The sequence below is a fragment of the Leguminivora glycinivorella genome, chromosome 26 (genome assembly GCF_023078275.1).
Source record: "Leguminivora glycinivorella isolate SPB_JAAS2020 chromosome 26, LegGlyc_1.1, whole genome shotgun sequence".
In the NCBI taxonomy this organism is placed as follows: domain Eukaryota; kingdom Metazoa; phylum Arthropoda; class Insecta; order Lepidoptera; family Tortricidae; genus Leguminivora; species Leguminivora glycinivorella.
Window position 1 is genome coordinate 4,175,467 of NC_062996.1, and position 24,233 is coordinate 4,199,699.

Consider the following 24,233-nt stretch of genomic DNA (forward strand, 5'->3'; position numbering starts at 1 on the left):
TATAGTTTATTCTGCGCGTAGACAGCGGTCGGAGCAGCGTTTGAGGCAGTCAGTATCATTCTTATAAAATAATGTGTATTGATGTAGTAAGGAAGGGATAAATTAAAAGACAGTGTTCTGTAGTTTACTTTATTCTGCGCGTAGACAGCGGTCAGAGCAGCGTTTGAGACAGTCGGCGTCGTTGCGACAGTGTGCTCTGCAGCTGGCTTGGCAGCGGGTTGTTGTGCGCACGTTCGAGCGGGCTAGCTTCTCGTCGAACATTACGCTGGAATTTAAGTTTTTTTTTTAAATTATAAATGGGCTTACTCTTGGCCACAGACTAGCTAAAGGCAAAGACGTGGGATGACTCACTAGAATGGAATAATCTCTAAACCGGAACATCGTGTTAAACAAGCGCTGGTGGCCTATCGGTAAGAGCGTGATTTTCAATCCTGAGGTGGCTTTTTCGAGCCCCGGTCGTACCAATGAGTTTTTCGGAACTTATGTGCGAAATATCATTTGATATTTTCCAGTCGTTTTTCGGTGAAGGAAAACATCGTGAGGAAACCGAACTAATGCCAATAAGGCTTAGCCCTTAGACTGGAAATAAAAATGGCTGTTGCTTTCGGAAAACTAGTGTTTAAGACAAAACTTTGGATTAGTTTGCAAATCGGACCAGCCAGCCATAGCGAATGTCGGTATACGCAAGGAGGACGATGATGATAATGTTGTTACTTTATAGAATTCTACATATCAGCTCGGCCCTACGTTAACTCTTTACCGCATATTGTTCCATTTGGCCGTTATAAATTCTACTCAACTGACAGCTATTGCATACGTCACGAAATAAAAATAAAATAAAATAAAAAATAAAATATTGAACTTCCTCCCCTTGTTGCACAATCACAGACCAACCCCTATAGACATCCATTACAAGACGACTCGCGGTCACCAGCCTTACTTGTATTTGCCATGATATAAGCGCGGGCGCTCGCCGTGCCCGATCAGTAACGACCAAGTAACCGACTCAAAAGCAGCTCGTGTTTTTCGCAATAAAAAAATTGAAAAAGGGTATTTTGCTGCCTTAAAGATGTCCACCTGTAGTGTGAAATGGTGTGGAAAGGTAACAAGAAGATCAAATTTAAAAACAGACGGTATTACATTCCACAAATAAGTCATATTTATAATTTATTCAGAGCCGGCATAGGTCAACTTACACTGGCTATTTACGCGACTCCCTTTTCATCTGGCGCGACTGCCTGCCGTCCTTGAAACGACCAATCACAGCGCACTAAACACATCCCTCCCGCTCCTCGCGCCCCAAGCACTGGTGATTTGTAGCGCGCACAAAATTTACAATATTGGCACTCTATAGGAGGTTAACTGTGTGCACAATGTACTATTAAGGATTATAGGATAGGGGTATTGTTGAGCTTATAATTACCTGTCAATGAAAGGTACGCTGGTGCAAGTAGATGCATCACAGTGTAAGACAGGAGGAGGCATGGCCGTCATTAACGTTACGCTATCGGCACACCTCGGATAATGGCGATCAAATATATGAAAGAAGCGCGTCCCTACGCAAGTACGCACACAGTCTAAGCTCGTGTAGGCAAACGCGTACCATGCTGTATGAGTGAGATGTGACAGGTCGACTGGTCGCGTTCTTGACACACGGTAACTGAGGTAACCGGGAGCGGGTGGGTGTCACTTTCAGCGGGAAGCAGGGAGTGGCCATACTGTACGATATTACTCTTTATTATACTGTGCTATCGGGCTTATAATTACCTGTCAATAAAAGGTACGCTGGTGCAAGTAGAAGCATCGCAGTGTAAGACAGGTGGAGCGACGGCGGCCATTAACGACTTATCTTCACCGACTTCATAAAAATTCTAGGCACTTGTCAAAAGGATTTAAGACTATATTACCTATAGGGGCTCTATCGGGCTTATAGTTACCTGTCAATAAAAGGTACGCTGGTGCAAGTAGACGCATCACAGTGAAAGACAGGTGGAGCGACTTAAAGACTGGTCTTCACTGACGACTTAATAAACATAGGATCGTACAGTATGGCCACTCCCGCTCCCCGCTGAAAGTGCCGCTCACCCCCTCTCAGTTACCACCTGCCAAAAACGCGAACAGTCGACCTGTCATATCTCACTCATCCAAGCATGGAACTCGTTCACCTACACGAGCTTAGAATGTGTGCTAGGAACGGGCCTCTTTCATATATTTGATTGCCAGTGTCCGAGATGTGACATTAGGTTACATAGGTACACAATGTAATAGACACTTACGGCTCAGCCACGACATTGGTCTAAGCGCGACAACGGTGAGCGGCGGCCATACATTGGAGCGAGACACAGCGATGGGACTTTTCATTCGCACGTATGGCAGCCGCTCGCCGCTGTCGCGCTTAGACCAATGTCGTGGCTGGGCCGTTAGACTTAAATGATTGGGCTTATTAGGTTTACCTGTCAATAAAAGGTACGCTGGTGCAAGTAGAAGCATCACAGTGTAAGACAGGTGGAGCGACTGCAGCCATTAAGGACTGGTCTTCGCCGACAACGTACGGGATGTGGTCCAGATATACGTTGTCGAATAGGCACATGCGCTTCATGTACTCTTCGGGGTGCGTCCAGATTGTCGGGGGAATGCCTGAAATTAGGATTAGAATTACAAGTTACACGGGAAGCTTAAAAAGGTTTGTGTTGTTGGTTTTCAGACAACAGTCTATACATACATACATATAATCACGCCTGTATCCTATAAAGGGGTAGGCAGAGCACATGAACTATTATGTTTCAGTGCCACTCTTGGCAAAAAGGGGTTGAAAGAAATCCAAATTGTGGCATTGCAGTGACAAGTTGCCAGCCTCTCGCCTACGCCACAATTTAACCCATATCCCACAGTCGACTTCTACGACACCCACGGGAAGAAAGGGGGTTGTAAAATTCTTCAACAGTCTATATAATCGGTTCTCGTAAATATCGTAATATATCGAAATATTATATATACGAAACTGACTGACTGACATATCAACGCACAGGCCACACCACTGGTCCTAGAGATTCCAAATTTGGCACGTAGGTTCCTTATAAGGTGTAGTCAGCAGTGCTAAGAAAGGATTTTTCAAAATTTATCTCCTAAAGGGTCCAAAAAAAGTATGGGAAAAAAGATTAGTATGACTATTTTACTCTAAACATGACAGGGTTATGTATTCCTAAACATATATGGCTTTAGTAAGCGGGCAAAAGTTAGTAAGTATATATACATAGAAATCAATAAATAACGACTTAGCAAAGCAAATGACATCTCTTTGACAAGGGTAACAGACACAATACTCATCAACAACTAGTGTTGCGGGACCAACGTACAAGCAACGAGCGGTTACAGAACCAGCCAACTCAGGCCTTCGAACTTGGTTACCACTTGTAACATTCACAATACATACCAACAACGAGGTAGCGAGTGTTGCACGCGTGCTCTGTAACCAGCAGCGAGCGGTTACGGAACCAGCCGACCAGTCAGCGCAGGTCTTCGAACTTGGTTACCACTTGTCTAACACTGACAATACATACCAACAACGAGGTAGCGAGTGTTGCACGCGTGCTCTGTAACCAGCAGCGAGCGGTTACGGAACCAGCCGACCAGTCAGCGCAGGTCTTCGAACTTGGTTACCACTTGTAACATTGACAATACATACCAACAACGAGGTAGCGAGTGTTGCACGCGTGCTCTGTAACCAGCAGCGAGCGGTTACGGAACCAGCCGACCAGCCAGCGCAGGTCTTCGAACTTGGTAACCACTTGTCTAACACTGACAATACATACCAACAACGAGGTAGCGAGTGTTGCACGCGTGCTCTGTAACCAGCAGCGAGCGGTTACGGAACCAGCCGACCAGCCAGCGCAGGTCTTCGAACTTGGTGATCTCGTCGTTTATTACTTTGCGAGTGAGACGGAGGTATTCGACGTCGGCCTCGATTACAGATTCGTCCTTGTCTTCTCCGTAACTGAGAAAAAAGAAAACTTTGTACGATATGGAAATGATGTAATAGTAAGACCAAATGATACTTATTGAATGTATGTTAATATAACGAAATGTGTAATAGTTATTTGTTATAAAAGGGGCAAAGTTGTATTTTAACGCCGAGTGTGGAATTGAAAAATTTACTTAGTTACGTTAATATATATACTTAGGGCATTTTTTTCAAAGCTGCGAATTTTTATGTGGTTTCCACTCAGAATCCCGAGCTCATTCAATCCTAATAGGAGAAAAAGTGTCCCAAGGGTTTTTCCCTATTCTGTTACCATTTTTTCACACATTTTTTATGGCGGTAACGGAATGGAACGTCTGAAAAATGTGTAGAAGTCTTGGGACATTTTTTTCTCCTATCAGGGTCGGAAGACCTCGCGATTCTGAGTATGAATCACGTAAAAAATACCCATGTTACAAAAAAACTGGGGTGGACAAATTTGAAAAAATGGCCCATAGACAAGGTTGATTTTTAGGGTTCCGTATTAGTCAACTAGGAACCCTTTTAGTTTCGCCATGTCTGTCTGTCTGTCCGTCCGTCCGTCCGCTGATAATCTCAGTGACCGTTAGCATTAGAAAGCTGAAATTTGGTGCCAATATGTATATTATCAATCTCGCCTACAAAGTGCAAAATTAATAAGTGGAAAAAAATGTTTTATACGGGTACGCCCCTTACACGTAAAGTGGGGATTGATTTCCTTTTTCAATTCAACCCAAATTTCAGGTTTTTGGACGCCTCCAACGACATAGGGGGGATGTCACGCTTTTTTGTATCCGTTTAACAGGGATTGTCACATTTATATGTCACACTGTGACGTAATATATGGATGACGCCTAACGTGTGATATATTGTTGGATAGGTATTGACAAATTAATTGACGTTCGGAAATAATCGCACCAAAAGTGAAAAAAATGCGTCCCCTCTTAACTTTTGAACCAAAAGTTTAAAAAATATAAAAAGAAATCACAAAAGTACAATTTTGTAAAGACTTTCTAGGATATTGTGAACTTGATAGCTTTTTGAAAAAAAAATACGAAAAACTACGGAATCCTACACTGAGCGTGGCCCGACACGCTCTTGGCCGGTTTTATACATACATACATACATACAATCACGCCTGTTTCCCAGAGGGGTAGGCAGAGATCACGGATTTCCATTTACTACGATCCTGACAAATCACTTTCGCTTAACATACTCTCATAACGTTTCTCATACACTCTCCCGCCGGTTTTATATTTATTGTATAACTCTTTTTAACTTACTTGCGGTACTGCATTTTCAGTATAGCCTCCGACATGTGTATGCGGAAGATGACACCAGGCCGCAAGTGAGCCTGGTACAAGTCCTTCGGCATCTCTACGTATTTCCCGTCCTGTACAATAAACAAAAACATACATTAAATCACGCCTGTATTCCTAAAACGGGTAGACGGAGCACAGGATTGCTCGTTTCGGTGCCATTTTTAGCAAGCAGTGTGAAAAGGAAACGCAATTGTCATACTGCATATATCAGGTTGCCAGCTCACCGCAATACAGCTTACAGAAGACCGCAGCCAAATAGCACTAGCTAGACCCTACTCATAGTTTTGTGTTCCTGTCGGTGAGTAAGGCTGCCAGAGCTCAACGAGGGTGCGGTGTGCTGATGACGGGAGGACTTACGGAACTAACTTGTTCCGTCTATTGTCCTTTGAGTCGTCGGCAACCCTAACCCTCCTCAGAACTTGTACACTCCTTTTTGCTGTGTACTGAACACAAAAGGGAATGTACAAGTTTCTAATGGGGTGGCAACGCGCGTGTGACACTGTTTGAGTTGCATGCGTCCATAGGTTACGGTGACCGCTTTACATCAGGCGGGCCGTATGCTTGTTTGCTACCGACGTAGTATAAAAAAAATACAACAGGACCGACCCACAGTCGACTTTTGCGACACCCACGGGAGGAGAGGTAAGTAATGGCTTAAGCCATCGCCATTTTTTTTAAATTAATGGGCTTAATACTGGCCCCAGACTAGCCGAGCCGAAGACGTGACCTACGATGGCTACGATATGGAGCGATTAAACCCTTGATTTAAAAGTTGCCGAGTAATGTATATGAGCTCGGAAATATATACTTACCAATTCGTTACAAGGTATTAATATCCTTGCCTCGATATAATACAAAAATAATCATACAGGTAAAAATACTACTACTATAGTAATCTTTTAACACTGGTCACACGTGCGAGAGGGACACCAGCCCCAACTTTGACCCTCTCATGTGGACACACTTTTACTAGTCTGATAAGAATGCCTTTCTGCACCAGTGATAAAGTTCAATTTAGTATGGCAAAAAAAAGTGTGAGTCCCTATTGAAAGTCCATGATAGTTATATACCTATGTCGGCAAAGAATTTTTCCTTGGCAGAAGCCAAGCGTTTCGAGCGAATGTAAAAAAACTATCTATCATATCAGATGGCAAAATGGGGTCCATTTTGTGATGGAGAAGATGAAGGGTTTGAATACTCGGTAATAAAACATACGAACCTCAGTCTTTCTCAGGTCTGGTCCCGCCCAGGTGTCATATAAAGGCTTCTTTTGCTTCTTGCGGCGGCTCCGGCGCGCTACGGGTACTTCGCTTGTCGCGCTAGCGTTCCCCTAAGGACAGACAATATAGCTATTCATTTATCAGTACTTCAGTAGGTAGGTACATATTTGTTATAGCATTGAATTGTAGGTACTTATTATCGCACTAGTGCACTAATATAGCGCTGTGTGTACTGTAAAGTGTAATGTAATAAGGTGAAATACCCCATAACGGACGGTGATGCCATTATGGACAAAAAAACACAAATCCTTAAAAATAAGTATCTAAAATTAGTTTCTAATAACTGACGGCTATGTACCATAAACTAGAGTTGTAGAGCTGTTTCATTTTGAAGTTTCAATTAATTCGGTTATTTCTGAAGCATTTGGCGATAAGATAAAATTCATCAGTTTACTGAAAAAAATATCAAGACGAATTCTTAGTAATGTTGCTAAGAGAGTTGAGTTCATGTATAAAATAATAAAAAATAATACTCGGTGTAAACTTGAATGCGTTTTACTTACTGCATTAAGCATGAGATAAGGTATAAAACATACTAGTTTGTTGCTCCAAAGATATAAAGAAATGGCGTTATTTTGCGAGTGTCCATTACTGGAACCGAAAAACTGCCTACCTCCTATGATGGACAAGGAACAATTTACAAAACCAAAATTTACAAGAAACAATCCTATGTTAAAATAACTCAAACTAATTGTATTTATGGTATATAAAATTGACTCATTGAGTATCAGTTGGCTTTAAAAGTAAAATTTTAAACTTATTTCACTGTCCATAATGGGGGATCCATTACTGGAGAACTGCCGTCCATAATTGGAGAAAAAACACCTAGTTTTAATTTGTTAAGTATGAAGAAACTAATAGGAGTATCCATTCTGCAATACGCTTGAAATGTAAAAGAAGGATAGGACATTCAAGATTTAACACGCTTAGCGGTAGAATTTTTACATTTATGAGTGAAATATCAAAAACAGGCGAAAATTTTCCTTAAACTGTCCATGATTGGGTCCGTTACCTTATGTAACACTTACCTCTTTGACCGGAGCTGCAGTGTTGGTCTGGCCCTGACGCCTCTGCACGCGTGGACGCCGCCGCTATATCAATATCATTTGTTATTTTCACTATTTTATATAGAAACTAGCTTTGATAATTAATATGAAAATTGCGGAATGCACCGTACACCCCCATAATTTCGACTGGGTGGCTATTTTCAACTAATCGATTAGTTTTCCCTGTTTCACACTATTAACTTGAGTTCCACATGTATCCACTGAACATGCGTGCCATATATGACATGTATATCTATTTGATAATGCTAAAATTGTAAAACATGGAATAAATCGAGTACTTGAAGATTTTTAAGCAGTACCGTAAACCGTTTTTAAGCAGCGATGAGGTCCTGAGGTCTGACCTTTAAGTATTTGTAGAGTAGGTACCTAATTTATTGGGATACCCCCATTTGCCAGAATTTCATTTGCCATAATTTTATTTGCCATCCTATTCAACAATCATAATATTGTTTCTCATAACATCTTATGCCATAATCATTGTTTACTATATTAATCTAGTGCCAGAAACTTTGTTTCCCATAAAGTCAGTTTCCATAATGTCATTTGTCAGAATCATCGAAATCCGTAATCACCACATTCCATACCATCATTTGTCATACAAATTAGCGTCCAGAAAAGTCAATTTCCATAATGTGCTTTGGCAGAATCGAAAACTACTATAATAGGTACTAGAAGGACTAGAGAATGAAACTGCTATCAGAAAGTAGGTTAGGTTAGGTTAGAACTGTGAACCTCTGGAAAAGGAAACTGCTTGAAAAGTAGGTTAGGTTAGGTTAGAACTGTGACCCCCCGGAAAATGAAAATACTATCAGACAGTAGGTTAGGTTAGGTTAGAACTGCAACCCCTGGAAAATGACACTGCTATCAGAAAGTAGGTTAGGTTAGGTTAGAACTGTGACCCCTGGAGAATGAAACTGCTGGAAAAGTAGGTTAGGTTAGGTTAGAACTGTGACCCCTGGAAAATGAAACTGCTATCAGAAAGTAGGTTAGGTTAGGTAATAATATGGGCAACAATTAATATGGCAATAATTGCTTATGGCGTTTGAATATTCTATGAAACCATATTATTGCACTTAATAATATGGCTAACAAATAGTATGGCATTGTATGATTATGGAAGGTAATATTCGGATAAACAACGAGTATGTCATATGATTTTTATGGTAAACAAATCATTCGGGCAAATGAAATTCAGGCAAGTTAGATTCGGGCAAATGAATATTATGTTAAATGACTGTCGGGCAAACAATAGACAACCCTATCGTACAGTATGGCCACTCCCGCTCCCCGCTGAAAGCGCCGTCCACCCCCTCTCGGTTACCTCACAGTTACCGCCTGTCAAAAACGCGAACAGTCAACCTGTCATATCTCACTCATACAAGCATGGTACGCGTTCACCTACAGGAGCTTACAATATGTGCTAGGAACGCGCCTCTTTCATATATTTGATCGCCAGTGTCCGAGATGTGATAGTAGAGACGAATCCTGTCCACACTATGGTAAGGACCTAAGGAGACAAGCTTACACTTACTGTGACTTACTAGCAGAATGTATCATTTATTTATTTATTTAATCTTTATTGTACATAAAGAAAGAAAAACTTATAGTACAAAAGGCGGACTTAATGCCAGACAGCATTCTCTACCAGTCAACTTTTAGGCAAAGCAGAGATATTGTGGGCGGTGATATTACTAAAACTTTACATAAGAAGTTACATAATAAATATACATAAACCTAAATATATATTTCCAAAAATATATACATACATATATAAAAACAACTAGGAATCCTTCATTCTACCAGCAAAGAAAGAACGTACATATTTCTTAAAAGCGAACTTATTTGGAGCATTTTTAATATGTAGTGGAAGGCCGTTCCAAAGGCAAAGGTTCATGTATTTATTTATTTATTTAATCTTTATTGCACAAAATATAAATTACAAATGGCGGACTTAATGCCTCAAGGCATACTCTACCACTCAACCAATGGGCTATGTATGCGGCACCGCGATATGATAGCTACATTCGGTAGAGGCAGTTTGAGAGATGAACTCAAGGACGTCGATCTTAAAGATGTCCTTCGGTTATACAGGAAAATGAGAAGATTTGTGGAGAGAAGTGTGGGAGAGTCGCCGGTACAGTAACCTACAGTTCCAACTCCTGGGGATTGGGCTGAATGATGCATCATGTGATCGACAGCCCGCCTGTTTCCGGCTAAGCGTCCCTACACTACATCTACATCCTTTAAAACTCGGTGAATAACCTAACCACAAAAATAAAATTTTGAAAAACCCTCGACACAGTGGTCCGATCTTCATGAAACATGGCTAAGAACACTCCCGACTAATTCAGCTTTCAAAATCGGTTCACCCGTTCGGGAGCTACGATGCCACAGACAGACAGATACGTCAAATTTATAACATCCCGTCGCTTTTGCGTCAAAAAGGTAAAAATGATACAAGTACAAAATCTCGACAATTTATTGCCAAATCACTCCTCAACGTCCTTAGGCTCAGTAATGGAATCCACGAACACTATAGAATTACACTCCGCGGCGTCACATTGAAGCATCGGAGGCACTTCCACAGGCGTCACAGAATACTCGTCTCCTATAACGTATGGGCTTCCGTCGATCCATAGCGCGTCGAAAAGGCAGTATATATGCACTTTTATAGTCATATAACTGATGAATTTGTAGATTCTACCCCCGCATTCACCCAAATGCTCTTTTATGCTTTTATCTGTCTTATACATAAGCAATAAGTTATGGAATTTAGTTATTTCATCCATTACAACTTTTTTTATCAAGTTAGTATAGATTATATCAGATTCTATATGTCTCTCCGGATCTTCGTACATACGCTGTTTGATTCTTAAAATCGCGTCGGACATGCGGACTCTAAATATGACTCCAGGTGACATTTGTTCGGGTAAAATCGCGGGTTTTTTGGTAGATGTTGTGAATTCTAAGACTCTGTCTTTCACAGGCTCTGGGTATACGTAGTGGTGGGGTCTTTCTCGAATCTTCGGCCCTTGTTGCGTGAGGAAGCGGCGAGTTCTCTGCACAGATAAAAAGAGTATTTTGAACCAAACATGAGTGAAAATATAAATATTGGAACTCTTGAAGGTATCTTGAACTCAACAAACTTTGTGTACTAAAAAGTACAAGTGGCAAAATAAGCAAATACAGTTATTTAGTTCCAATTTATAATATTATGAGAAGTTCTCTTGGTTCAAAATACCTTTTTTATCGATGTGCATGAAAATAATCTGTCATATTATTTATTGCTACTTTCAACATGCACATAAAGGTTTCTGCACTTTTAAAACACATAATGCATAAGATACTGGTATTAGCCTAGCGGTAAGTATGTAGTGCGACTTTCGTTCTAGAGGTCGCGGGTTCGAACCCCGGATATGGGGTACATCTAGAGGGCTCATCCAATTTAATTACGTCTCACCAATTTACCTCCCCCCTTGTCACACGTCGTCACACTAAACTACACTCCCCCCCCCCTAGTGTGATCACAAAAACACTTTGAAATTGTCTTAATAACCGTCACATTTCACTATCAGATCTGTAATAAGTATTGAGATTGAGATTTACGGACGTGAATTGCCAAGTTACGTCAGTTTTAAGTAATTTGGGCTGTTCAATGTTCAGATTGGTATTTGTTGATGTCCCGGTGATGAGTGATGTATACGGTCAACATTGTAATTGAACACAAACATTTGAAATTGAATTTTATTTAACTTAGATTTCGCAAATATTTTGTATGTGACTCACAAACATGGAACTCCTTCCTCTCCCCCTGTCACAACATGTCACATCTTGTGGGACCCCCCCCCCCCCCTCCCCCGTCTAGGTGTGATGTAATTAATGGATGAGCCCAGATTGGCCTTTTGCCGCGCGAGGAAGTTGTCTCACGACACTGCACACTGTTCGGTGCATCGGCATCGGCATAATAAGCGACAACTCACAGTATTATAACGTCATCACTACATAGTATAAAACAAAGTCGCTTTCTCTGTCCCTATGTCCCTATGTATGCATAAATCTTTAAAACTACCCAATGGATTTTGATGCGGTTTTTTTAATAGATAGAGTGATTCTAGAGGAAGGTTTACATGTAGGTATAGTACCCGTGCGAAGCCGGGGCGGGTCGCTAGTTACATACATATATACATGAAACTACTCAGGTTTCAGTGCCACTCTTGGCAAATAAGGGGTTGAAAGAAAACGAAACTGTGACATTGCAGTGACAGGTTGCCAGCCTCTCGCTTACGCCACAGTTTAACCCATATCCCACATTCGCCTTCTACGACACCCACGGGAAGAAAGGGGGTGGTGAAATTCTTAACCCGTCACCACACGGGCACGTCATTAGAACTCTGTTTACTAGTTTCATATAGCACCAGCTTACCTTAGCTCGGCGTTTGAGTCTGTTGTGTTCTGGCGCATCGTCAGCTAGCTCCTCGGCCTTCCCTGTGATGTCGTACGGTGCCCAGGGCTCCGCACCACGGTCCAGCTCCTCGCCCTGTTACAAAATCAACATTGTAATATTTGTAATAGAACCAGATTAAATTTCATTAAAATTACACAAGCGCGGATCCAGCTTTGCCCCCCCGGAAGGGCCGGTACCCCCGGGGGGGGGGGGTCACGTGGTCTATTTATATGGCCAGTTTAGGCTCCAGGGGGGGCTCATGAGTCTCATGACCGATGGCTACAAGGCATTTTTTTTGTAGCGCCATCTATGTGTGGCGTAGTGTATGCGCATTCTTGCGCAAAAACGACGGGGTTTTATAAGTTTGACGTATCTGTCTGTCTGTCTGTGGCATCGTAGCTCCCGAACGGATGAACCGATTTAGATTAAGTTTTTTTTTGTCTGAAAACTGACTTAGTTGAGAGTGTTCTTAGCCATGTTTCATGAAAATCGGTCCACTATGTCGCGGTCCGAGGTTTTCCAAATATTTTTTTTATACTACGTCGGTGACAAACAAGCATACGGTCCGGTGTCTGGCAGTGAATGTGTTAATTATGAAAATAAAGACGTACCTTCATATGCGGGACTTTTTTCGGTGACATAAGATTGACTGGCTGCTCATAGATGTCACCTTTTAACTGCAAACAAAATGAGTTTGACAAAATAGTATTTTATGCAACAGGCGTTTAAAGGAGGTCAAAAAAGATGAGTGGCGTGGGTAATCCATACTTAATATTATCAAAGAGGATCGAGTATTAAAGAGAGTTACTGTCAAAGTAAAAAGTGTAATCCACTGTAATCACAGTGCATAGACTGCCATCTCTCGACACAGGCTTAAAACTTTTGAACCTGAGTTTTGACAATTTGGCCCATATTCTTAGCTTGATATGTTTTAAAATGTCAAATATTAATATTAGCGCCATCTAGCCGAGCGTACCCCAAAGGTGTATCGCCATCTAGCTCACCGTACCTTTTTCTGTATGGTTTTGGGGTACGTTTTTTTCTTAGACTTTATCTGTCTATACGAAGTTATATAAGTCATTGATATTATAAATGGGAAAGTGTGTGTGTCTGTTTGTTTGTCCTTCCTTCACGGCAAAACGGAGCGACGAATTGTCGTGATTTTTTAAGTGGAGATAGTTGAAGGGATGGAGAGTGACATAGGCTACTTTTTGTCTCTTTCTAACGCGAGCGAAGCCGCGGGCAAAAGCTAGTATTCTATAAAATGTGGCTCGTACAGTCACGTCTATAAATATCTATACATAACGAAACTTATTACTGGGGAAGAAGGTTCATAATTCGCAAATTATAAATGCAGACATCAATCGCAATGAAAAAATCAACAGTGATCAACTCTGGCCAACGTGCGACTCGAACCCACATCCTTGGATTGCCGGTGCAATGCGCACACATTGCACCGCAATCCAAGACCATACGCAACGCACGCATGATGTTATGAACGCATTGGACCGGCAATCCAAGGATGTGGGTTCGAGTCCCACGTTGGCCAGACTCGATCACTGTTGATTTTTTTCATTGCGATTGATGTCTGCATTTATAATTTGCGATTTATAAAGTGGTACGTTCCACAATAAAAAAGGAAAAATCCATATGTTTATATTTAAAAACATATGGATTATTAACATTAGGTTCATAATTGTATAGATATTTATGTAGCCGACAATACCCCAGTATTGATTTATAAATTGATAATGATTATCTACTCACGTTCTGAAAATTGAAGCCAAAGCTGGGCTCCGGGTCCGCGCATACAGCGCTCAGCCACTGTAACGAAGTTATTTAAAGTAAGTATTATACGTAACGATGATGTTAGGGACCGGTCCACACTCAAGAGACGCATGTCCGCCGACGCGGAACGGACGTCAGCGCCACGCCGCATGAATGTAATTTAAAAAACGTCTCTTCAGTACATTTTGTATAGGAAGGACGCGCAAGGGACGTCGCTTGGCGCGCCCCAGGCGACGCATCGCTTTGCGCGCGCCGCGCCGCCTGGGGGCGCGTCTTACGTCTTTCCTATACTAAATTTGTACTGAGGAGACGTTTTTTAAATTACATTCAGGCGGCGTGGCGCTGACGTCCGTTCCGCGTCAGCGGACATGCGTCTCTTGAGTGTGGACGGTCCCTATACAGGAAACACTATTGCTAGCAATTCACATACCATTGCCGCGTTTGTTCATAACGCACCAATTAACTATGGAGCAAAACAGCACCTTAAGTAAATGCAGTATGTTATGGGTACTTATTAACACATAGAAAATGTTAATGAATATCCTGGGACCTGGCAGAGCAAGGCACGCCGCGAGGCAATGTTCTTGCGTGGCAAACATTCAGTGTAGACGTGCCACGGGCGAGGAAACATGTTTTGCCGAACAATTTGCCTCGGCAGAGGCCCGTCTATATTTGCCTACTTAGTAAAAAAACCGGCCAAGTGCGAGTTGGACTCGCCCACCGAGGGTTCCGTACAAACTTTCAATGGTTAAATAGTAAAACTCATATTCATTTATTCATATTTGTAACGCCATTTTACACGTCAAGATTTGATTTAAAAAAATAATATTTATACTTACAGCAATAATACTTAGAGAATAAATAGACAGAAGATTGAAATTACAAAAAGTTAGGCAATATTCACATAAAAAATGCACAAAAATATTTTTCTAATTAGGTAATAAAAAAATTGTCATTAGTGTAGAACGGGTGCTCGACCAGCCAATTTTTTAAGCGATAGGTACTTAAAGTTCTACACACTAGGCGCTTCAACCACATATTGCGGCAATTTATTATAGACGGCAGGGTCCATCACATGTGTTAATTTGACCATAAATTGGATTTCGCCAATTTACGGTCGATACCTACTAACTTTCCGGCATTTCGAATGTTGTACTTGGAACACATGTTATTAGTTTTGTCACAGAATATATTATGTAATAGTACAAGTACGGAAGGCTCCTTTGATGTTCACAAAATGACGCCATTCTAAATTCTTACCTACATTAACAAACGGACCGCACGCGAGCAGCCAACATTGAATTTTTGCCCTCACTATTTCGGAAACACGTGTTTTCCTTCAATACCAGCGGGTAAAAACGCATTTTACCCACTAGTGAGTGGGTAAAGTAATTTGACCTTGAATAAATTCAAATGAACTGCTTTAAAATTGATAAAAGTAGGTGAATCTAGTAATAAAGATCATTTACCACCTGTGGAACTACTGGAAGCAGTGATAAACGCATTTCTTGCGTTGTAGTTTCCTCGCTACAGTGAGGGGAAAAGTTTTGTGTTACACTCGGGTGCAAATGTATTTTACTTCTCGTGTGTTAAAAAACTCGCAAGTTCAGGATTCTATAAATAACTCGCAAGTTCATGATTCTTCAAATAACTATTATACAAATAATTATTATTGCGCCGCGCGAAGGTCGTCGCCAAATTCGCCAATGAATGGGCCGCGAACTCGCGGCCGCTGACATGTACTTGTAGCGCGGCGATAGAATCGCGGAGTGAGCCGCCCCTGGTTTTGTATGCTGCCAAGTTCTCTCTTACATAAATGGCTACCTGCATGATAACTATTGCAGGCAGTGTAATGAGTGTAAAGCTAGGAACATACTACGCGGACGTCCGTCGTAAATCGACCGCGACCGCGACCGAACAGTGTGCACGGAACAAAACATCCAGCGAGCCAGATTTCGAACGGACGTCCATGCGCCCAAGGCCACGTCCACGTCCGTCGACCGATAGTTTGCACGGTTAAGTGTATATTCATTGTCCAGATCCCCGTCCGCGGTCGATTTACGACGGACGTCCGCGTAGTGTGTTCCTAGCTTAAGGATTCTTATTTTTTAAAGAGTTCTTTGGCCGGAGTGTCTACTGTCTACAGGTAGGAGCAACGATCCTGACAGCTCGTTTCTGAAAGCGAAAGACCCTCTCCCATTCAGGACAACATCCCCAGACCAGACCTCGGCAACGTACTGTATTAATGAATGGACAGTGGCGAAATAGCATGTCCGGGCTACTTCTGGAGCCACAGACTTTGCAACTCGACCTAAGGCAAAGCACGCACTGCCCCGACTACCACACGGTTTATCTACTTGCTGGTCCCAGTTTAAGCCCTGATCAATCTTTAAACCTAGGAAAGTAGTCGTGGATGCCTGTTCAAGTATTTTCCCATTAATTATGAACTATCAACGGCGTGGTCATGCGACCCGAAAGATTAAAATGCACAAAGTGTAATTAAAATGTTGGCAGCCTGTATCGCAACTGGAGGACCTACGGAAGTAATTAGGACAATAGATCCTTCCTCCTTCCTTCCTCCTCCTTCCTTCGGTCCTTTGAGTCGTCGGCACCCAGGCCCCTTCTAAGTACAGGTTTGTACAAGTTTCTAATGAGTCGACTCGGCAACGCACATGTGCCACTCCTTGAGTGGCAGGCGTCCATATGTAACAGTGACCGCTTTCCATCAGGCGGACCGTATGCATGTTTGCCACCTACGTGGTACAAAAAAAAATCTCGACGAATTCACCTTAAACATTAAAAACTAAATCAAAATCGATTGATTCGTTCGGGAGCTATGATGCCAGACAGACATGTCAAGCGTCAAACCTATTATTATTCTCCGTCGTTTTTGCGTTGGTGGTTAAAAACAAGAAACCTCCTTCAAAACTATAATAAAACACAACTTTCTATGAAAATCGGTAAAGTGCGAGTCGGATTTCGACATTTCCATACAAAAAGGTCATGAGCGCCTGACGACATGTGATAGCAACGTACACTAGATTTGTACTTTAAAGATTTTGCGTATATTTTGGAAACTATAAGAAATAGAGCAAATAGACTTCAGATTTTGGTTGTCGGTGGCACAATTTTTTTGTTTTCGTATATATACACCATTTTTTGGACCTATTAGGGCAATATTATGGTCAGTGCAGTTCTAAACAGTCTTAAGCGCCTCTTTTTTAGTAGGAACTTAAGTCATTTTGGCAAATGATTAAAATTTTTAACAATTTCTAAACAGAAATGAATTTCTTTCTACCTGTCCATGGCGCTCACAAAATTTCAAAACATTTAGTATGTACTTGCAGCGGCAGTGAGTGAAAATCTCAATTTGAGTTTTTTTCTCTTAAGTCCGACTTACGCTTGACTGTAGATCTAAATATATAAAAGAAGAAGCTGACTGACTGACTGACTGACTGACTGACTGACATATCAACGCACAGCCGAAACCGCTGGTCCTAGAGATCTTAAATTTGGCACGTAGGTTCCTTATATAGTGTAGAGGAGCACTAAGAAAGGATTTTCCAAAATTCACCTCCTAAGGGGGTCAAATGGGGGTTCAAAGTTTGTATGGGGAAACAAGATTAGTTTGACTATTTTATTCGAAACTTCACAGGAAGATTCCTTAAGACATATGACTGAATACGTGTTTCAGGTTTTTTGAAAATTTAACCCCTAAAAGGGTGAAAAGGGGGTGATAAAGTCAAAAAATCGATATGGGTATCGTTTTTATGGTTTATCGGGTCGCTGATCACGATAAATACAACGTTTTTAAAATCTAACGAGGCGGAAGTTAAATACCTTCTCCCCTGTTGTGGTGTCTAAATATATAAAAGAAGAAGCTAACTGACTGATTGACTGACATATCAACGCACAGCCGAAACCGCTGGTCCTAAAGATTTCAAATTTGGCACGTAGGTTTCTTATATAGTGTAGAGGAGCACTAAGAAAGGATTTTCCAAAATTCACCTACTAAGGGGGTCAAATGGGAGTTCAAAGTTTGTATGGGGAAACAAGATTAGTTTGACTATTTTATTCAAAACTTCACAGGAAGATTCCTTAAGACATATGACTGAATACGTGTTTCAGGTTTTTTGAAAATTTAATCCCGGAAGGGGTGAAAAGGGGGTGATAAAGTCAAAAAATCAATATGGGTATCGTTTTTATGGTTTATCGGGTCGCTGATCACGATAAATACAACGTTTTTAAAATCTAACGAGGCGGAAGTGAAATACCTTCTCCCCTGTTGTGGTGCAATGGGGTTTAAATATCAAAAAAATATATAAAAGAAGATATTGACTGACTGGCTGACATATCAACGCACAGCCGAAACCGCTGGTCCTAGAGATGTCAAATTTGGCACGTAGGTTCCTTATATAGTATAGAGGAGCATTAAGAAAGGATTTTTCAAAATTCGCCTCCTAAGGGGGTCAAATGGGGGTTCAAAGTTTGTATGGGGAAGCAATGTTAGATTCACTGTTTTAATTGAAACTTCACAGGAGGGATCCTAAAAATATATGACTAAAGTCGTGTTTCAGGTTTTTTGAAAATTTAACCCCTAAAAGGGTGAAAAGGGGGCGATAAAGTCAAAAAACTATTATGGGTATCGTTTTTACGGTTTATTGGGTCGCTGATCACGATAAATACAACGTTTTTAAAATCTAACGAGGCGGAAGTGAAATACCTTCTCCCCTGTTGTAGTGCAATGGGGTTTAAATATCAAAAACTATATAAAAGAAGAAACTGACTAACTGACATAATATATCAACACACAGCCGAAACCGCTGGTCCTAGAGATTTCAAATTTGGCACAGGTTCCTTATAGGCCGTAGAGGTGCTCCTCTACGCCAAGGATTTTTCAAAATTCACCTCTTAAAAGGGTGAAATGGGGGTTCAAAGTTTGTATGGGGAAACAAGATTAGTTTGACTTTTTTAGCCATAAGTATAGGTTTAGTTTTTATCTTTACTTCTGGTTCAAGAGATTTAAAATTGGGGGATAGGGATAGGGATAGGGATAGGGATAGGGATAGGGATAGGGATAGGGATAGGGATAGGGATAGGGATAGGGATAGGGATAGGGATAGGGATAGGGATAGGGATAGGGATAGGGATAGGGATAGGGATAGGGATAGGGATAGGGATAGGGATAGGGATAGGGATAGGGATAGGGATAGGGATAGGGATAGGGATAGGGATAGGGATAGGGATAGGGATAGGGATAGGGATAGGGATAGGGACAGGGATAGGGAAGGGACAGGGATAGGGATAGGGAAAGGAAAGGGATAGGGACAGGGATAGGGATAGGGAGAGGCAGAGAGAGAGGGATAGGGATAGGGAGAGGCAGAGGGATAGGGATAGGGATAGGGATAGGGATAGGGATAGGGATAGGGATAGGGATAGGTATAGATAAGGATAGGGATAGAAATAGGGATAGGAATAGGGGATGAGGACGGGGATAGGGATAGGGGAGGGACGAGTACAGGGATGGGACGGGACGGGGACGGGGACAACGATAGAGATAGGGACGGGGATAAGAATAGGGATTGGGGTCGGAATAGGTAATCGGTCGGCAATCGATATCTAGGCAGTGTAAAATGCAGGTGGCTCAGTGGGAAGGGATTAGTAAGTAGGAATCGGCGAGTATCCTGCATCCGTAATAACTTTTACATTCAATGTGCTGTAAGAAGATCGTTGTTTGCTTGCCTTTTATATGTTTACGTTTGCAATAAGTATAAGCAAAATGGAAAAAATTGTAAGCGATAATGCAAGGAAGTACTTTTTACCTTACCGACCATAGCGTCGAGATACTGGCTATGTGGATTGTATGAAGTTTCCCCAGTATAAATATTTATATAGGTAATATACACACATATTCGTACCTACTACCTACGCTGTGGTCGCTGTGTAACAATTCTACAATCCTTGCAAGAATTTCTTTTAAAACAATCGTAATATGTGTAAGGTACAGTCAGCCAAAAAAGTGTTTTACCACTTTTCGATCGATAGAGTCGAAAAGTGGTAAATCACTTTATTGGCTGACCGTACAGCAAATAGATCAGTTACAATGGCCCCCCAGCCGAGAATGGCCCTGCTTTACCTTAATCGAAATAATCGCGGACAGATGTGCTTACAAAGAAACCTACGGATCCAAATGAAAATCTTATTTTTTGTAAACGTTTCAATAAGAATACTTTTAAATTTATTCTAAGCCTAGTGGCATCGATTGCAGACGTTTCTGCTAATCAGAAGTTAAGAATACTTTTATTACGCGGGCGAAGCCGCGGGTAAAAGCTAGTTTCTAATAGGTTTTCCTGTAATCTACAGGTAGAGGGCTAACTCGTGTATTTTTTTGAAAATTTTACGCTCAGTAGTTTCGGAGATAAGGGGGGGGGAATGGTAATTTTTCTTAAATAACTTCTAAATTACCAAAATAAAAACTATAAAAAAAATATATTTGAAATGCTTATAAAATGCTCTTTCATTTGATATGTATCACAATATAGTTCTAATAACTTTGATTTTTAATTTTCAATTTTACCCCCCAAAAGTGCCCCTTATGATTAAATTTCGTTTAATTTCATTTGATTATATTGCATGTCCGTCTTTGAGCCACAGGTTTACATACGTGTGCCAAATTTCAAGTAAATCGGTCCAGTAGTTTCGGAGTACGGAACCCTAAAAATATGCTTAAGTAATTATTTCCGCCTTAAATGAGGCTGGCGGGACTCTGCGCCCTGAGGCTTAATCCATTTAGCACATTATATAGTGCTGCCCTCTGCATGCTTTCCCAGGCCCTCCGGAAGACCTGTGTTTAAATCAACACCTGACTCGATCTCGTCTCTGAGCTTGGGACCCTGAATGTGGACTTATAATTTTAACTACATATTGTTTGAAATGTTAATTTAAATGAGCCATACGAATAAATAAATCACAGACATACAAGGACTCGAACAAACCCATGCACATTTTGAATTTAACTTTTTTTACTTTAAATAAAATTTGACTTACCAATAACCCACAAAACGTTAAGAACATGTTTTCGAGCCAGACCCTGGCAGCGAATGAGTTGATCACATTTGTTCAAAATTTCAGTTTTCCTAATTGGTTGTTAGTTTTAATTGAGTGAAATTGTTATGATTGATATAAATGTTGTAAAGTTTTATTAACGAGCAAAGGCTTGGCTATAAGAGAGAACCTACACAATATTCCTATACAATCATTAACAGGATTATGGTAAAGCAAGAGAGGTGCTAAATTTGTTTTTTATCATGCAGAAACGTCTGCGAGCGATATTACATATTTTTAAATTAAAGGAAAAATGGAAAAATTCACACCTCCGGCAGGACTCGAACCTGCGACCTTTGGCCTTGCTTCCATTTTTGATTTTGGGCTTGTTTCCATTTTTCCTTTAATTTAAAAACAAGAGAGGTGCTGTCATTTGATATATATTTAGCTGTACGCTGGCTGAATTCACAGATACTACAAGACGGCAACTCAAGGGTTTACTGGTGAAACCCCTGTTAGTAAATATATAAATTTATTCAACTAAGACATTCAAGATCCTTAAAATCACCATCAATAGAAATTGTCAACCATGTAAAATATCAATGTTTTAGCACAATTTTATTATTTTAAAGGTTGAGGATCATAATGTGATGAATTGATTAAATAACACATGGATTTAGCCAGTATCTGATGAGTTATAATGGAAATTAAAGACATTTTGACTACAAGGTTTGTTTACATTGTTAACAAATTTTATTGATGGCATATTTAGTTAAAAAATATATATATATATATATATAAATATATATTTAGTTAAGAAAGCTGAGTCTGCTGTCTGCTGAGTGAACTTTATGTCAAGGCATATGAGAGAGTATGATATCACACATGCAAGATTATACAATAAATAGCTTTTACCTGACAATTTTGCCATAAGGATTTGACATCCCCATTGCCGAGTGGTTTTACCAGTGCAATCAGCAAAGGGCAAATTGTGGCAAGACGTTGGAGAGTAGCAACCTGCTTCTAGGAGTTCTGTAGCCCGAAGGGAAGGTGGCTGGGACAGGACTCTCTACCTCTGGGTATTAATTGAATTAGATGGCCATACGAAAGAATAATAATAAAAATTATACTAAGCCTCTGTTCTACAACATTTATAAGTTTTGTCATTTTAAAATCTTTATGCAAATAATGCACCATTGATGGTACGAAATGTGTAGATAAATAAATAATACTTACAAAAATATTGTAAAGTTCCTCCGGAGAATTTTAAACCAATATTTATCTAGTATAGAACACACGTAAATTATTGAATATAATAATTTGAACGATGGTAAATTAATACATCTACGTTTATTAAAGTAATTTGCCATTTCCAACTTATTAAACTATATTATTTAATGTAAATATTTCTATAAAAATATAGTTTAAATATAAGTACGAAAAAATAAACAAGTTGGCCAATGGGCCATAGATAGACATTTCTTTTATCACTTTTTAGTGTTGTAACGTAACTTGGCTTTATCGATTTTTTTGCCAAGTCATTTTTGGTTACTTGGCAATCCAATGTTGGATAATGAATGGCCTTGTTTTTCTCTAGTCTAGTCTATGGTTCTTGAAACGTCATCAGTACAAGTTTTCTCTATCTGTGGCAGTATGTCTCCTAGTGTCATGTCATATGAAATGTAAATCTATTTCCTAAAGTGAATTATTATATATATTCTGACTCTAACATATATTTACATTGTATTACCAAGTTCATTTGTGTCTTAGCTGTCGGCCGACGTATTCAAGTAAGTTTGTATCACTTGATTTTAGGTTATGTCGACGCAGTTGCAATCTTGTTTACGGTACGATATTAATCTGTTTTAAGTCAATATTTGAATACTGATTTACGCGTTATCGGATAAAGGCGCAATTAATTCTCCCTGGTAACAGATTTCTTGATAAAAATTGTTATCTTCAATGCTCGCAATAAAATATCAAAAACAGTATTGATTTGGGTTCGTACGGGGAAGCGAAAACGTTGAAATAATTTTTATTTGCCGGATTTTATTCAGTAGTCAGCCCTAAATAATGCTGACATATCGTCCTATTACTGCAAATACCTCCTATGTGACTTTTTGTCAAAATGCCTTTTTTTATACCATTAGAAATGTTTTTTCAATATCTACAAACTGATCCGACACATGTTTTGATATGACCTCGCATTCAAAAGATAGCTAAACCATAACGTAACATATTGGTAGTTTCTTGGCATTCTAAACAGGCAAAATCCGATATGTGTATGTTAATACGTTAATTAATGTTTTTGCCTCCAGGTAAAAAGTTCAACTGGCACATAGCGTTTTTTTGCATCACAATTTTATGAAATATTAACTAATTTATTTTCAGAGAAAACATTCTACATACACATATTGGTTTCTTGCTGTAGAATTTCTATTAAGTTATGTTTTTTTACGCCCGGTAAAATATGCCAAACGTTTTTAGCATATTTTTCCAGAACTTCTTTGAATTCATTAACAACAATATCTTACTGCCACAACATTATACCGCGCCCTAATAGGTTTTACCTGTATAGGTTTGATCCGACAACTCAAAACTCTACAGGAAGAACCAACTAAGCGTGCTCGCGAGCTTCGCGCCGTAGCTAACTTCACTCAGTTGCTGCTCACGCGCCGATAAGACAATTTGTTGTTATTATGTTTTGTTGTTCGATAAACAGTTTAAAAGCCTATTTTATTGTCTGTTTATGATAAAAATGAATTCAAGAAGCAGGAGGCTCGTTAGACTGGCAACAGGAAATAAGGATTCAGACCGTAAGTAATAAATATAGTTTTGTTTATAGGTAACTTAAGTTTGAGGTTAATATTATTGAAATGTTCAGGGCATTATTATGCCACATTTGGATACATACTAATAACCATTGAACATTAAAGATAATACTAACATTATTTGAAGTGCATTTAGAGAGTGTTAGTGTAATATTTTGGATGGAATAATATCTGTAGTCAGTTAAATACTCAAGGTGTCCCGCACACCGGCCGGTTGCTAGGCGGGTAAGATTTCGTTAAAGTAACAATACAATACAAATACTCTTTATTGCACACCTTGATAAAATACAACAATACAAAACAAGGAAGCAACACGAACAAAGGTAAACAACAGGCGGTCTTATCGCTAAAGAGCGATTTCTTCCAAACAACCTTAAGGTAGCGGAAATTGATAAATTTACATTATGTCAGTAGGTGTCAACAAATTTGAAGAAATAAACTTATCGCACAATATAGACTA

The 24,233-nt window shown here is 40.1% G+C and overlaps 1 protein-coding gene across 2 annotated transcripts; it reads right to left on the minus strand.

The window, feature by feature from the left end:
• Positions 1-115: 115 nt before the first annotated feature.
• LOC125239876 lies at positions 116-22,017 on the minus strand. Of its 2 annotated transcripts, none has more exons than XM_048147604.1 (10): positions 21,858-22,017; positions 13,878-13,934; positions 12,722-12,787; positions 12,090-12,203; positions 7,628-7,690; positions 6,539-6,649; positions 5,281-5,390; positions 3,813-3,994; positions 2,454-2,637; positions 116-265 (listed from the first exon to the last, which is right to left on the minus strand). In XM_048147604.1, exons 3-10 carry the CDS (start codon positions 12,749-12,751, stop codon positions 130-132), a joined length of 930 nt encoding a protein of 309 aa, XP_048003561.1. In that variant the 5' UTR covers positions 12,752-12,787; positions 13,878-13,934; positions 21,858-22,017; the 3' UTR covers positions 116-129. The 2 variants fall into 2 exon arrangements, with proteins under 2 accessions (XP_048003561.1, XP_048003559.1); XM_048147602.1 differs by lacking the exon at positions 21,858-22,017 and adding an exon at positions 20,946-21,010.
• Positions 22,018-24,233: the final 2,216 nt, after the last annotated feature.

Excerpts from the sequence above, each read along its gene's own strand:
- LOC125239876 (XM_048147602.1), bottom strand. The coding sequence starts at position 20,972 with ATGTTCTTAACGTTTTGTGGGTTATTG. Across the intron at positions 12,204-12,721 it reads AAAAAGTCCCGCATATGAAG|GGCGAGGAGCTGGACCGTGG; the intron begins GTACGTCTTTAT and ends ATTTTGTAACAG. Across the intron at positions 6,650-7,627 it reads CTGCAGCTCCGGTCAAAGAG|GGGAACGCTAGCGCGACAAG; the intron begins GTAAGTGTTACA and ends GTCTGTCCTTAG.